This window comes from Trachymyrmex septentrionalis, unplaced genomic scaffold (genome assembly GCF_001594115.1).
Source record: "Trachymyrmex septentrionalis isolate Tsep2-gDNA-1 unplaced genomic scaffold, Tsep1.0 scaffold9, whole genome shotgun sequence".
Classification (NCBI taxonomy): Eukaryota; Metazoa; Arthropoda; class Insecta; order Hymenoptera; family Formicidae; genus Trachymyrmex; species Trachymyrmex septentrionalis.
In genome coordinates, this window is record NW_017306091.1 from 4,108,977 (window position 1) to 4,125,966 (window position 16,990).

The window sequence follows — 16,990 nt, forward strand, 5'->3', positions numbered from 1 at the left end:
TCAACGCTAACACAAGTCTTCTTTCTATAAAATTAAAAGATATGCATATATTTAAAATTATTTATATTAGACAAGAATTTCAAATTATTATGCAAGTATTTTGCGTTTAAATATTTTTATTTTAATAACGGTAACTATAACAAGAGATTATTTTTAATTAATTATATAAACGATGAATCGGAAATAAAATTTGCCATCTCGCCAACTTACCAATTGACAGTTTTGCTGGCTAAAAGTCGCAATTTAACGACGATGTTTGCGGTGGATTGGATAATACTCATGCAGGTTTGTCTTCGGGAAGCCAACATCGATGGAACCGGCTCCAGCGATATCGTTTATCGAAAACCCGACGACGAAGACGACCGGCTTCATACATTTTTTCATTCTCAGCGAGAACAGGATTCGCGGGTGTGTTCGTAACCAAGGCGACTTAATCGTGTTCCGCATGATAACAGCAACTATGTCGACGTTTGGTCATTTGTAATTTTCCGTGAAGAAAAATAATAAATAGGATTCTTGTGCGATCTAAAAATTCGTATAAATACCAGAAGTAACAACAGATCAAAATATTGCACGGAAAATTAAGTAGAAATGATATATATAATAAACAATTATATATCAGAAAATTATAACTAATAATTTTATCTTTCGAATAATATTGTTATACGCTAAAAGAACGATTTGGCTCAAATATCTAAAAATTTAATTAAATACGGATCTGAAAATAGTATTGTTGAATTATTAAAATAATCGACGATTTTCTCAAACATGAGCAAGAGATTGCAAAAAGTTTTCGACATTCTAGCAACCAGAGAAGAGAAAGATTGTGCGTCCTACGTAATTATTTTACTAATCCAACAAAATTATTTTCAGATATGTATCTAGCTGTGTAAATTAGATACTTCTGTAAAATCTCTTCCGTGTATTAATATTATGCTGAAATGAACAATATGATCTTCCAAACCATGAATATGCTTAATTATCATTAATACAAATATTGTACGCATATATAAAATTGTTGAAAAATTAAATGAGATACACAGGAAAAAACGGTATTATTAACAGTATCTACAAAAATTTAGCTAGATACAAATTTAAAAATAATTTTGCCGAATCATCAAAATAATTATATAGGACACTCAAACTGATTGCCAGAATATGTTTTTGCAGCATTACTCATCATATTTGGACGGTCTACATTAAAACAATGACTTATTTTTATGGTCCAATAAAATCATTTTCAAATTTGTATGTAACTAATTTTAGATTTCTATGTAGCTATTTTTAGATTCCAGCGAAACTATTTTTTTCATATAGATTTAGAGAGACATTCGTGAATAACTTTCACGATGTGAGTCATTATTAAATAATTTCTTGAAGTAAAACAAATTAAAATCAAGAATAATCGAATAAACTTCGAGATATATTTCACCCACTGCATTCTACAATCAGCTTATTTTCTTAGCTTCTTAGATTAACTGTTTACCGTCTTTCAATTTCCGAATATAGAGGATTCCTAGAAATAACGAATGACTGAATCATTTCGTGACTTGCAGTTTCCTTCATCTCTTTATATGGCTTGTTCGTAAAAACTCGTAATTGTTGTTCGTAATTGTTGAATAATTGTGAATAATAACGTCTGCATGATACTCAAGTAACATTTAAAATTAAATGTCAGGTAAAGTGTATATGTATCAAAAAGTTTAAGGAAAGATCTAGACGGGCGAAAGCGCAGGAGAGAGAGAGAGAGAGAGAGAAACGGCAAGGAAGAGGAACGACGCAAAATATCCCTGAACGAGTTCGTATACATTTTAACAGGTGGCGGCACATCGTTTCTGTTGTTGAATAAATAATCGGCTACCGACGTTAGAACCGTCGAGATATGCTGAACCTTAATCATTAGCGTCCACGGTCCACGATAATATTACACTGTATTAGCGATAACCGCGTTAGTGCACTTGATTGTATCACATGTGATCGTCGCATTCAATTCTTCCATTCTCTCTTTCTTTTTCTTATCTTATTTTAAGATGGCGTACTCATGCATGATAATAGTATTAAATCAAGCACTTAATCTAATTGCAGCACTTAATGTAATTAAATTAACAGCAGTAAATTTTTTTTAATAGTTTGTAGTTACATATATTGATATTAATAAATTTGTAATTAAGTATTCGATAAGACAGGAATTTTCCATCCCTAAACTATAGAGAAGAAATGGAGAATCGGTTCAGAAAGCCTTTTAAAGTCATCGCCTTGACTGGAAAGTTATCTATAGATTTTTCATAGCAATAATATTATACTTGACATTTATGTATCATAGTTTTAGATTGTACTTTAACGAAATGATATAATTTTTTTTAGAATTTTTGTCTTACGTATCACTGAAATGATACTGATTTGATACTGTTTAGTATAATTTAGTATAATCGTTTAACATGTCACATTTTGGAAAAAGTATTATGAAAAAATGAAAAACTATGATACACAAATGTCAAGTATAATATTATTGCCATGAAAAATCTATAGATAACTTTCCAGTCAAGGCGATGGACTTTAAAAGGCTTTCTTAACCGATTTTCCATTTCTTTTCTATAGTTTAGGGATGGAACCGCTTTAAAAGTTATAGAGCAACAACTTTCTCTGCCCTTTCTTTGTCCGTCCATTGTGCAAGAAATAGCTTTAGAAAATCTTACTTCGGAGGATCAGAAGTATGTTTTCAGGTAGTGACCAGACGAGAAAACAAGAGATGACAAAAAGGACAAAGGTTTTGACAAAAAAAAAAAAAAGGTTTTTTGCCGATTAGCAAGAAATTTTTCTTTAAAATATTGAAGGTATTCAAACTTATTTGACCAAGTCTAAATGATGAATGACCATTGTCAACTCGAGATAAGAATGCTCGGAAATAAGAAGAATAAGAGCATGAGCTCTTAACAATGAGCGAGCAATGAAATAGCAGAGTTTTAACTGTGTTCGTGACACATGTAAGATCAATATTTCATCTTGTAAAAATATTGACGAAGATTCTTCATAAAGACAGTAAGGCCATCTCAGGTAAGGCGTATTAGGTCCGGTTGCTTTTCCATTACTTTGATTTTAAGCGAAACTTAAAATTCTCTCGTTTTAAAATCGAAAGAAGACAGGAACAAAGAAAGTTTTAAGCCTTGCTTAAAATTAAAGCAACCGGAGGTTAGTAATTTAAATGATACTTTCATATCGTGTACCAACTTTCGACAAAAGCCGTCGCACGTATCTTTCACATTTGGAGAAGATTGGAAAATACAAGAGAAACAAAGAGAGCTTAAAGAATTTTAGTGATCAATATGAGATCAGACGTCTGGTTTTTTTACAGCTGTGAAATATAGCTGCACACTTCTTTGCATAAGAATGTATTGCATATATTTTTTTTTTAACAAAACAAAAAAATCATTGAAAAATTTCAGATTTCTCTACATTGCGTTCGGCAGAAAAACATCTTTGCAACAGTTGTAAAGTTCTAACATAATGGAGCTTTATCCTTAGTGCTTCTCTCTTTCATTGGACCTGGAAATATATATATGTACAAACCAATCACACTGAATAATCTTACAACAATCGCGAGGCTGCTTTTTTTCTGTTGCACGCAGCCAATTGTATTCAAAAGTAGTAAACTAACAATTTAAAATCTGGATCAAAAATAATTTCAATAAAAGGTAATATGTGTTTTTAAAAAATAATTAAGATAAAATGAGAAAATTTATTATAAAATTGTATTCTGAAATACATAAAATATTGAACTGTTTCATTTGTTACACGCAACATTCCATTTTTACACAGAAAATCTAAATTACAGTCCAATTACAGTCACTGTTTGTAAAGCCGTACACCTGATGCATCTTTAAAGTGAGATAGGATATATGTTTGATACTTGGCGAAAGTGAGAAAGTTTTAGCGCAGTTTTAGTAAAGCAATAAAAAAAAAAACAAACTTCAGAATTATTTTCACGATTACAGAGTGGCTCCTCTGGACTCTTGAAATGATCGTCGAAAAGTGGGCTGAGTGTTTTGCCTTTGCCAGATCTAACGAACGCGAGAGAATGATTTTTGGCGACGCGACAGCGTTTTTGATAGATCAGACCTAATTTCTAAAATGGCAGTCTGATTATGTTTACATATTGCTGTACGGTTAAATATAGAGAGAGCCTATTCATCTAGGCGAGAAGCCGCGCGCGTTCTCGCCTTCTCGCAGGCGATCTCGAGAGACGCGTCATCGAGAGAACGGCGAGAGTTCTTTTTTTTTTTTTTCTTTCTTTCTTACGTCCTTTTCTTTTTCAGACGATTTTCAAGCGAGAGGCCGACGAAGCCAGCCGGCGCAAAAAACTTGGCTTGTCGCAAGTTTTAATTTTATGCCGCGCGCTACGTCGACGGTGCTGCTATTCGTTCAAAATGTCTACAAGCGAGACTTGATATTTCTCTCGATTGTCCTATGGCTCTCCTATCAAAGTACAAAACGCGACGGCGCCGGCGGCTCGTGTCAAACGATTGCGTAACACAACACATTCGGATAATGTCAGTGAGATTTGTTTTTTTTTTTTTTTTTTTTAAGCTGAACTTGTAACTCACTTTTTGCAGCGAAACAGGTATTGTATATATGTCTGTGACATTTGGCGCAAAAGCGAGAAGAAACCTCGGACAAAAACGCATGTTCAAAAACGGGACGCAAAATCTCTGAAAACACAAAGACGTTTTATGTCCATTTCTACCAATGTAGATAACTTTAATCTCGATTCTCAGAATTAGAACAAGATAAACAAAAAAATAAGTTAAACCGAAATTAATCTATATTGATAAATATGAACATTAAAAACACTTTCACAAAAGCGCCTTAAAACATTTTTACAAAAAAATGCTTATGCCCGTTTCTACCAACAGTTACATTTAATCTTGATTCAGCTAATTCTTCATCATTCTTTAGTTCTAAAGAATTAGGAAAAGATGAAGAGTGAGCTGAGCCGAAACTGAAGTTTTCTACATCAGTAGAAACGGACGTAAAAGACATTTTTGCAAAAGACATCTTAAAGACGTCTCACGTCCTTCCTTTAGGCTTTGTGTTATTTGGGAAAGTTATAACGCAAATGTCTAGTTTCTAGTGCAGCAAACAAGAAAACGAACCTATTGAGAAACAGGATCAAATGCGATCCGACATCGGAATGATAAAGCACCGTAACGATATTTCCGATCGTGCGAAATATAATGCGAAGAGCCGACAGCGATTTCGGTAAGTTTGCGAGACGCGCTTCTGGCGCTCGCGATCGAAGGATATCGCTCACGCGTGTTCGCCACAATTCGGCGAAGTCTCACCCGAGGCGAGACTTAATCCGCGGACTTTGACATCTACAACGTTCGCAAGGTGACGGAAAGCAATGGACGTACCAAATATCAACTCGTGGGTGACCGTCTGCTCCGTGCTGCTCCGTGGCATGTTGAAAGCGGGCGGGGGTGGCGGTGGAAGTAGCGGCTGCATGGCGTTCTCCATATCCTCTCACTCTGTCTTTCTCTCTCTCTCTCTCTCTCTCTCTGTTCTTGTCTTCTTCCTTCCTACGCCGCGCACTTGTCACCAGTCACCGTTACCGTCGTTCCTGCGGGACGTCGCGATCAGGAACGAACTCGAATCGCTCAATCGACGACGCGCATTTCGCGGTACGCCTATATCCCGCGTCGGGATTGTCGAGAGAAACGTCTCTCTCGCGCTCCGTCGTTCACGCACTCCGTGTATATCGCTTACGCGCACACGTGTGTCCGTTCCGCGCGTGTACCCGCGTCGAACGTACGTACGTTACGTGTCCGTGTAACTGTACGTATGTGTGTATGCGTGTATGTGTGTGTGCGCGCGCGCGCGCGCACGGTTGTGCGGAGTACGCGATAATACGACGTAGAGTGAGAGCTTTTTGCGCGTGCAGAAGGTGCAGCTGTGGGCGCACCGGCACGAAACGCGCCTCGTCGGCACGGGGAAAATCACGGTTCAGCGCCGTCGGTGCCGCTGTCCTTTTCACATGATCACCTTCCGCAAACCGCCCGATTCGCCGCGCCCGAATGGTGCGGACGGAACGGAACCCGCACAGCCGTGTCACCGGACCCGTGCACGTTTTCGTTACTACGCGCTTCACGCCTCTCGCGCAGCCGCCGAGCGCCACCGCTTATTGGCCGCTCGCGCGCTGGCCACTCAGCCGTTTCAGGCCCGTACCACCGTAACTCCGCGCCCCGCGCGTGATATACCGATTGTCCGGACCGAAGTCCTCCTCTTAGATTGCGTACGAACAACACACTACCTGAGTAGCTCCGATCACTTTATCGTTGTTGTTTACCAGATATTAATAACGAGGATAAAATTAATCTCCTCGAAGATTTTTAATCTAACATTTAAGTAACATTTAAGTAAGCATTTGAACAAAGCTCTCTTGGAGAATATTTCGACGCCGTTCGGACTGACGGTAAATTCAATGTGTGGAAAGCGTCCGACTTGATCGTAATACATATACACTAATTGTAACATATAAAAGCGTTCAATAAAATGCACATCTATTCTGGAATTACTGTTATTGTTTTGACGTTTATACTTGACTTGTGTAATGGCGTCACAAGGCGCGTTTATGCTGTAACGAGAATGAATTGAAATGACGAGAAATTCATTGAAATGGATTCAGATTTTCAAAAGTATATTCGCAGGAACGTTGAAGTGAATCCTTTTCCAATCCCAATGTATTTTTGTTTATTCGTAGGAATTGTATGAAGCACATTTTTATACCCTCTAATCTAAAAGTAACATCAACTTTTTTTAGGTGCGCCATAAATACTGCTCAATTCAAAAATTTGAATAGAAAATGCAGTTTTTCAATCCAATTAAATCCAGTTGAATCCAATGAAATCCAATTGAATTTAATTGAATTAAAAAAAAACAGTTTTTTTATTTAAACGCATTCGATAAATAAAATTTCAATTCGTTTCAATCTATCCTTATTCGTTTTAATCACGTTTTTTGAGTATGCATCTTGGCGAATGTAACACGTTTATTCGAAATCGCTGCTTGATTTAAGAAGTTAATTATACAAAAATTAAATACAAAAATGAGCAAATTTACTATTACAGGTTTTAACTAATTAGAATTATATATAATGAATATGTTCCAATGAATTATTTATTATGATTATGTTTTTTATGATTTTCATTAAATTGTGAGATACACAATCGAATCCCTGAGCTAAAGTTAAACAAAGTGTAAAGATTCCATTCCAAGCATTACTGTGATACATATTTCATAGGTATAATGGTTGGTGCAATACACAGGCAACCACGTTCCCAGCCAATCGCTTTGTGTACACAACAGAATATTTAATGTCAGAGTCGATGAAATAAAAAATAAAAAAAAAGACAGTACTTAGACACACAAATTAAATTTGAACACATTATTATACTATGTCAAGCAGAATTTGATTGAGTTTTCGAAAATTACTAATACTTAATTGATCCTCATTTACATCGAATGCTTGACACGGTCCTGCTCTCTCGAGAATTTCGTACGCAATTTCTTATCTCTCTCATTGCTTTTTTTATCTTATATGAGGTAGTTCCAAAGTGTCGAACGCAGCTTCTGATACTATTTATTCTGTTCTGTAAAAGGTCTGTTTGCAATTGGAATATATCTCCTGCGATTCTGGAGGAAGACATTGTATACTGCGTTCTCGTTAATTCTATGTATCGATTTTTCCTTATTGATAATCAAGGTCAACACGGCGCACGTTGCATCACCTTGTGATCGTAAAACGAGAGAAAAAACGAAAAAATGTGCTGTCAGATTGGTGCACAAGTCAAAGGATTAATTCGTTAATAAGTACATAAAAATAACGAGAAGAAAATGCAAGAATCGATAATTTAGTAAGCAAGCTGACGTAGTTGTTTATCGTCATTTTGGCGTCAAAATGATGTCTTTACCGTCATTTGACATTAAAATGACAACAAATGACGTCAGCTTATTTATTGGGAAGAGATATTTCTTTTTTTAATAGGATTATATAAAATTATTTTGTCTAAGCAAATTTTCTCGTAGAAATTTTATACACAGTAATACAACAAAATCTCTTATTTTATATTAAATAAATAAAAAGCTATTTTTATTAAATAAATAATAAATGTATATCTATGAAAAACTTTTTAATTTCAATAAAATCGATACGCTCTAAAGAAAATTCTAAAGCCACGTTTTTTGTTTTTTACTATTTTTCGCATATAATCTCATGTTAGTACTTTTTAAATTATTTTTAACCTTTTGGGTTGGTCCGTTTTATAACAAAAAATATTTTTCTTTTTAGTTAACTTAGCAATTTAATGATCAAAATTAACCCAGACATCACCACCACGTTTTTCTCGCTTTTTAAAGTATTAATTTATATTCGTATGCGCTATGTATCATTATGTACTTTTGTTAATATTTTTGTACTGAAGAGGACCTTGATCATAGGTCGAAACGTATACGTTTAATATTCACTTTGAATAAATGATATTAAAATACACACTAATAATCAGTGTCGGCTCAAATTGGCATTTTATTTATTATTTTTTACTTTTTAATTTGTTATAATTTTTTTCATTTTTATAACCCTTATATTATCGATTTGTTGCTGGACAAAGTTACGTAATATTATGTAAATGGAGCAAAAGAGTATAAAGCTATTAGAAATTTCTGAGAAAACTAATTCTCTCTTTCAATTATATTCTTAGTCGCCGTATTTGGCAAATAAGGGAGAAAGGCGTTTAAAATGCAAACGAAAACGCTCCTACGATTTTCAGTTCTCAACGAACCGAGACAATTAATAACTATCAGAATTAATGAACTCAACTTATGGTGCAGCTAATATATCTATAATCAGAAAACTAAAAGTTTATGTTCGAAATTTGACACGAGTGATACAACATCAATACCAAATTCGAGTATCCACACTTGTACTATAATATATTATTCGATCGTTTTCTTCCATCAGTTGACTACCAAGTCCTGAAATAGGTAGCAAAAAAGAAGTGAGGAAACGAGTGTCATTAAGAGACGAGAGATCTGGAACAGGATAGAATCTTGTCACTCGGACTTGCTTTCTCGTTTCGCCAATTGGCACATATAAATTCTTCCATATTTGGAAAACACATTCCAAAACGTCCCTTTCGAGGAAAATTTTATTCAATATGTACATACAGTAATATGTACACGTAACATATACTACATCTTAGCGAGTAAAATTTTTCTTGGAGAGGATGTTTTGGAGTATAGAATCATTATATTATTACTTTTGATTCTCAAAAAACAGTTTCGCTCGAGCCTGACCTGTATCTCATAAGACACACATTTATATATTCTAAAGAATAATTCATAATTTCTTCTGTAAAAGCATGAAAAGTTGCTTGTACCTTTAAGGTGTATATATATATTCCGTTAGGAGAACAGACAAAATATTGAAAGTCTGTTGGCCAGCAGTTTCATAATAAACCCAAAATATTTGGTAACAATGTTTAACGCCAACCGTAATTCAAAGTAACACATTAATATCGCTCATTTCTTAATCTCTCGCCTGATAATTAATAATGAATTCAGCAGAAAAAATGACTTTGCATCTATTGTAAGATTTTTTAATACAATTAATTACTTATAAAATAATAGGATCTTATTTATGTGGCTTTGTGATTTAAAAATATTTTTTCATGAGTTTAAAATTGAAAACTGTTGGTCAGATTTAAAAGAGGACACATTTCTGAACATAAAAAAAGTTATGGAATTTTTTCAAATATTTATATGACTGCAGTGAAGATTTTAAAAAGTACAGTACATATGTGTGTATCCAATATAGTCTAAATATATGTTTTCCTCTTTTTTATAAAAAAAATGTTAGAAAAATGAAAAATAAAGTGATGCAGTGTTACTTTTGTAAGATTATAAATTTATTAACATATTGATGTGTTTATTGACATGTAAGAATACACAAAGAACTATTTTCCAAATAATCGCTTATTTACTTACTTATCTCTATCGATGTTTTAGCAGATGAATTAAAATCTATATACAGTTTGGAATAACAGAAGTACCAAGAAAAACATTACAATCGATGTGTATACATTCAATATATCTGGCCATATTGTTTCTACCTTACAAAGAATTTCTCCTGTTTTATTAAAAACAAAACGTTCTGATGAAGATATAAATTAAATACATTGTTATAAAAGTATAAATACAGAGCTACAATAATATAAACTACAGAAATTAATAACCTCTCTTAGTAGTTATAAAAAACAATTATTTATTTGCGAAAAATTACATCATGACTACGACGTTCTGCATTTTGCTTTACTGACAGTATAACAGAATAAACAACTGAGCAATATATTAATGCAATTGAGTCAGACGGATAGCCTGCATGTCTTACTAATGCTATCTTGGTAAATTCATCGTGTAATTAGTTACAGGTTTCTCTCTGTACCTACAAACAATGAATATTGAATACTAGGTCATATAGAGTTTTGATTACTTTACATGTAGATCCATGTAGTGGAACTCTCTAGAGATATAAACCAATCATATTAAAGAATCTTACAACAGTTACGAAGCTACTTTTTCCGCTGAATATGGTCAACGAAAATCATAATTTACGAACTGTGTAATCATCAGGTCATACACAGGTAGAATACAAAATCATAATAAGATCAAAATGACATTAAATACAATTCTTGACGTAATTAATAATGATTTATATGTGCTTTTTTAACTAAAAAATTACTTAATCATTGTCATTATGTCAAGAATTCATCACAAAATTATCGTCAAAAATGTATTATTTGAGAAAAATGTTCAATTACTGAAGAGAACGGAGAGAGGGAAAAAGAAAAATTCCCCCCCACTCTTTTCCTTTTCCCGTAGCATAGCTCGCGCCTGAATTGTACATATTCGATGTTTTTAAGTGATGGTGGTGAATGTTCGATAGCGGCCGCGTTTAACAGAAAAAGCAATTTTACAATTGTTGTAAGATTTTGTAATATGATCAGTTTGATGCATTTATCCAGTGAGGAGTCAATCGTATTAAACAATTTTGCAACAATTGCAAGGCTGCGTTTTTACTGAATGCAATCATTGACGTCATTTTATTTTATCTTTCGTGCAACTTACATTGTCTCACTCGATAGTTGGTAGCGAATCAGTAACATGTGAAGAGCCGCATAAATCAACTACATTGTGCGTAGAAATGTTCGCCGAATACTTGCCCTTCACGATCCAGTACTTTTATCACATAATCATTGGTATTGTGTCGTTCATTTTGTTAAAAACATTCTTCGAACATTTGGTTGAGAGAACTGTGCAAAATGGGACAAGTGTATTAACCGAGAAATCCACGGAATCAAGTGAAAGTAATGTCGCAGCAGATACTTTTACGTATATAAGACGCTGGATACAATCATATTCGTTTCATTTTGGAAAAAAATCCGCGAAGAAACGGCGAAAAATACTAGGCCTTCTCACTTGAAATCTTAAAATCAGCTTCTTTATTGCAATAAGTGATGAAGATTCATGTATCGCAAAGGATTTAATAACGATAATTAAGGAAATGACAAGAGTAATGATTAATATGCTAAGTTTTGTTGAGTTAATCATGATCAGAAATTACATAATTTTTACGTTTTGCAGCTATCAAAAAGCAATCAAAATAGTTGATTTGTTATTTTTTATGTAATTTATAACAGTGCTTTTTCTAAGATTTTCCGTGACTTTTGTTGCAATGTATTGTATTAGTATATAAATTGATCAATTACCATTTATTCTTAACTTTTAAAAAATAATTAAGTCAAAACAAAAATTTGTAGCGCTACTTAATTTGAATAATTAATATGATTTTTTTTTTTTAAATTAGCAATTATATACATTCAACAGAACAAAGTGCTAGATAAATTTCTTTATTTTTAATAAAATTACAGCTACTTAAATTTTGAAATTTGTACCACTATTAACTTTTGTATTCCAAATCGGTATAATAATAAATTTAAATAGTTAAAATAATTAATTATCCATAGTTCTTAGTATTAAAAAAGTCCACTTCGCGATTGCATTATGTGATTCTTATTTTCGATTTTAGAAAGAGAACCTAAAATCCTTTTTTTTCATATTGCATATTAAATATTGTAATTTTATTCCGCCAAAATAAATAAATACAATGTTTGAATTTTATTTTTTTTTTTCTGCTGCATTTTTATCAATTCCGTCCGTAGCATATATGTTTAATTATACACATTATACGATAAGGATTTTGATAAGATAACAATTTCTTCATATTACTATCTTCCAGAAGTGAATGAACGATCGTTTGAAGTGGAGCCCGCTTTACCACACGATCTTAAGCACATACCATACCATAACGTTCGGAAATCCGAAAAGGAATTATTAGCTCGTGCGTCAGAATTTTATCGAATAGCTGCAGCGAGGCGAACCTTAAGATTCTTTAGCGACGATCCCGTTCCGAAGGAAGTTATCCGTGAACTTATAAGAGCCGCAGGTATTTCGATGATACTTATCAAGTAAAATCTGTTCCAATATTAAAAATTCAAACCCAGAAAACACTGTACGATTAAAAAATTGAAATCCAATGTTTCAAACATTTTCAAAATGTAAACAGTTATTGTAAAAATAAAAATAAAGACAAAAATGATTCATAGCATAAATTATGCGTTAAAATATCGACATTAAATCTTAATACTCTAGATTATATTAGAAGTAGATACTTAAAACAAGTTGATTCAAGATACTTACATATACGCATCTCATCTTTTCAAGTTACAATATTTCTTTTTTTATTTAGGTACTGCTCCCAGCGGCGCGCATACAGAGCCATGGACTTTTATTGCGATATCCGATCCGACTACGAAATCAAACATCAGAGATATCGTAGAGCAAGAGGAAAAAATCAATTACAAAAAGAGGATGGGTATAAAGTGGACAACTGACTTATCTCCGCTAAGGACTAACTGGATAAAGGAATACCTCACCACAGCTCCGTACTTGATACTTGTGTTCAAGCAAACTTATGGCATTTTGCCAAATGGACAGAAAAAGATTCATTATTATAATGAATTGAGCGTTTCTATCGCATGTGGAATTCTCATTACTGCTATACAGGTGAATTAAAATATTTCCTTGTCATTAATGTCACTGAAGACAATTTCATGAAACATAACAATTTGAAGATTCCCATCGTATATGTCAAGTCATGAATCTATACATTATAATTTATCATTATAATTTTATTAATTTATTACATAATTGTATTGATTGTATCAAAGGTTATCTCAAAACAAATCTTTTTTTTTTTTCTGTGAAGAGTCTTTTTCACAGTTCATGAAAAATCAAATATATATAACAAAATATATATAACATAAAAAATATATATAAAAATCAAATATATACAATGTAACTAAAATAAATTAATTAATCAAATAGAAGGAAGTATCGATTTGAAAAAAAAAAATGATCTCTGATTAAATTCTTAACAAAATTTTGGAACGAGTCATTACGAACTGTATCTCATAAACTTTGTGATACTTCACTTATGTAATGATTGTGTCTATATTTAACTTAATTTATTGTACATCATTTTCAAATATAGTATGCCGGATTGGTGACTCTTACATCTACGCCAATGAATTGTGGACCAGCAATACGCAACATCCTTGGACGTCCATCCAACGAGAAGTTAGTATTACTTCTGCCGGTCGGTTATCCAGCTAAAGACGCCACTATACCCGATTTGCAGCGGAAAGATCTGACTGAGATCCTAGTCGAGATCGACTAACGGAAGTATAAATTACACAATTGATGCCTTATAGCTATCGTTTGATGCGCTAAAAAAAAATTGCAAGAATATTTCATACGTTTCTTTATTTACATGGAAAAACGAGAATGGGAGTATTTGAAATAAACAATCCAACATGTATTTATGTTAATGCTATTTTTATGAAAAATTTTATATTTTTCGGATTACTAACTTTTTTTAATATCTTACATTACATTTTGTGGATAATAATTATTTACTATAATCGTAGAATGTAGTGCCCCTTGGCTTAAAACATCGCTGCCAATATTACAAAGTAATCGTAACATTCAAAAGAAAAGCTAATCCCTGAAATATAGCACCTGTTCGTGAGTCATATTGTTTGTTATATTTCTTTCTCCTGCAGAGAGAGAGAGTTGAATAAAAAGTATACAATGGCACGCAATAAGACTTTTCTAAACTTAATAATCCGGTTTGTATAAACTAATATTTATTTTCAAATTTGTATACATAATGTTAAAAATAAGCAATATAAAATATAAAACCGTCGCTCTAATTAGAAAAAAAAAAAAAAAAAAAAGAACTTAAGAGTGAATCGATGGAAATTTGAGTGTATCTAACCATAATACAATTAGGCGATAATATAAGATCGATAAATTGAAAAAGGAGGTTTTATATTAATCAACGAATATATATACCAAATATCACCCACAGCGCCGTCTTAAATTAAGTACATTTAATATATAAAATATAAAAATACTGAGCTATAAATGACGAAGAACATGTAGAATATAATTTTCCTCCAGTACTGCAAGTCTGTATACGACAGCTATGTCCGCTACTAATAGCTATGTGTAAAAGCTTTTAGTATCATGATACATACAGAGAAACAGATAATATTCTATTTATCACTATTCATGGAACAAATACTATTAATATCATGATCTAGAATATGAATTCTTTCGTTTTCTTTTCCGTATTCCTTTCTCCTATGAAACGCGGCCCGAGCCAAGTCGATAGCGAGGAGCTAAGATTTAATGTGAAAACTCGAGAGATCGCCAAATTTTCGTTAAATTTAAGCAACTGTAAAAGTTTGGAAAGCAACAAAATTTCAAATATCATTGACTAAGAGTAGAGTAGAATCTAGAACTAGGAGAGTATTGTCCTATTTAGCGATCTTTAATTAAATCTCTATCGTTCGTTTCGTTCGTTCACGTAGTTAGTAATATCGCTGTAGAGTGTATATACACACGCGTCAGTTTCTAAAATGAGCAAAAAATACACTTTGTTCAGTACGAATGTAAAATCTAACATCATCGGTAAATCGAACTCCGTCTTTGTCTTTAAAATTAGTAATCTCTTTGTCTCCGTTCCACTTACGGGAACCTTGCTAACAGTTGGGTTGCGGCATATCTTTATACATCTATTCGTAGAAGCTACCTCAGTTAAATTATAAATATGTGTTTCCTTACATCTTTATCTCGTTGAGATCACCAGTGCCTGAGATATCTAATGTAGTATGCTATATAAACGTATCCTCCTAATTATTATTATCATTATCATTATCATTATCATTAACATAATTTAATTTAACCGGGTAATTGATGATCAATGTGAATTTCGTAATAAATAGAGTAAATCGATGAAGTTGCCGTTTAATTTTTCTTTCTTCTTCTCGAACAAATTTGCCGGTGTGTAAACGCCGTATAAGTAATACTATAGTATATGGATGAGCCCGTGAATACTCTCCTAATTCTCCTAATAAGATGACCGCTATGCCACAGTAAATGGATAGCTCCGTGACTTATCTATGAAAGTGGACTTAATCACGGTGATGAAATTCGGCTATGCATAGGCGGCAAGACCAGGAGCCCTCGGGAGGTGACGCAAGAGGCGGAGACAGACAATACATGTGGTAGCCACGATCACAGTCGTCACAGAACAGCAACTGATCCTATTTTAGTTCGCCAAATATACCGTTAATATCAAATCAATCCATGGTCGTGTGTGTGTGTAAAGCGCATAATATTAATACATTTATTTTCAACGATTCTTGCAAATTTTCGGCAATGCCGTTAAATTCGTCTGACAGCGCGTTAAACTCGGACCCGTCGATTTTAACGAATAAGTGTTAGAAATTATTTAAGATACGACAGTTAAAATTGTTTAAAAACGTGAACACAATGTGACAATTGATCCGAAAAGATTCTCGAAAATAATTCAACAATTCTCACACGAATGAAAATCTAGATCAATACCGTATTTATTCGTACTATTCGCCCGCGCGCTTCTATTACCGTCCAAACTCAATTGCTTAGGCGTTAGCCGAGAGCCTGCGAAAGAGATTGCGGAATAGATACTTACATCGTTGTCCGAAGTGCCGCAAATAGAGCAACATTTGCATTCGATACACTGCCACCTGTACTTGCGAACAGAAACGATCATGTTTGCAGTGAATTGCAAACAAGTTGGATGCCCTATAACAAGAACGTACGCACGTCAAGGAACACGTAGTGGGATGGAACGAGGAGTCTGTCGTGGGATGCGAGTAGAAAGGTGCCAGGACAGTTATCTTGTGCCGAAGAACAGTGAACTCCAAGCTATTCATTTTTTTTAATTATTTTTTTCCACAAATCATTTACTTTTCGATGCTTTCTCATCGTCACATCGTCAAATCAAAAAAATTTTTTTTTTTTCTTTTTTTTTACACATGTAAGAAAGAAAGAGCATGAGAAATTTGATCCACAAAAGTACGACTCTATATGTCTTTCACCTTTCCTCAGCACTAAAAACGTCCGGAATAATGATACGTCCTCATGTTTCCGCACAGAATATTTTATTTCATGATATCTGTAATTTCTTTTTTTTTTTTTTTTTTTGATGTTGCATTTTGAACATACTGTTATTATTTGGAATAATAGGTGGTAAGTAATAGCAGGGCGTACCTTGGAATAGTTCACGTTCTTTCTTGCGCAGCACAATATAAACGTCGCAGATGCACACTCTCCCTCGCTCCTTCTCTCTCTTTCTTTCGCTCTCTTTCACTCCCTCTCGCGTTCTCTCGCAAATTCTCTCTTTCTTTCATCGTCATACACACAACACGCAACTCATATAACGTATCACACTCTTTATATATATAATCTCATATATATATATATATAT

The 16,990-nt window shown here is 33.4% G+C and overlaps 3 protein-coding genes across 6 annotated transcripts in view; 1 reads left to right on the forward strand and 2 right to left on the reverse strand.

Moving 5' to 3' along the window:
* The window catches only part of LOC108755983 (ribosomal protein S6 kinase alpha-5-like), a 41,836-nt gene extending 35,585 nt beyond the window's left edge, over positions 1-6,251 (reverse strand). The window contains exon 1 of the mRNA XM_018499490.1: positions 5,412-6,251. Coding sequence (XP_018354992.1) covers positions 5,412-5,514 — 103 coding nt within the window. The 5' untranslated portion in view covers positions 5,515-6,251. The remainder of the gene's footprint in view (positions 1-5,411) is intronic.
* Positions 6,252-11,047: 4,796 nt separating this feature from the next.
* LOC108755776 (iodotyrosine deiodinase 1) lies at positions 11,048-13,980 on the forward strand. 3 transcript variants are annotated; one of them, XM_018499017.1, is made up of 4 exons: positions 11,048-11,417; positions 12,353-12,556; positions 12,860-13,176; positions 13,664-13,980. In XM_018499017.1, the coding sequence occupies exons 1-4, from the start codon at positions 11,255-11,257 to the stop codon at positions 13,847-13,849; spliced, it is 870 nt and encodes a 289-aa protein (XP_018354519.1). In that variant the 5' UTR covers positions 11,048-11,254; the 3' UTR covers positions 13,850-13,980. The 3 variants fall into 3 exon arrangements, with proteins under 3 accessions (XP_018354519.1, XP_018354518.1, XP_018354520.1); XM_018499016.1 differs by having other exon boundaries at positions 11,049-11,417; positions 12,350-12,556; XM_018499018.1 differs by having other exon boundaries at positions 11,049-11,309; positions 12,350-12,556.
* Positions 13,981-14,043: 63 nt separating this feature from the next.
* The window catches only part of LOC108755930 (zinc finger protein DPF3), a 14,663-nt gene continuing 11,716 nt past the window's right edge, over positions 14,044-16,990 (reverse strand). For both annotated transcript variants that reach the window (XM_018499371.1, XM_018499370.1), the window contains 2 exons: positions 16,193-16,305; positions 14,044-15,782 (listed from right to left, as the gene is read on the reverse strand). In XM_018499371.1, coding sequence (XP_018354873.1) covers positions 15,651-15,782; positions 16,193-16,305 — 245 coding nt within the window. In that variant the 3' untranslated portion in view covers positions 14,044-15,650. The remainder of the gene's footprint in view (positions 15,783-16,192; positions 16,306-16,990) is intronic.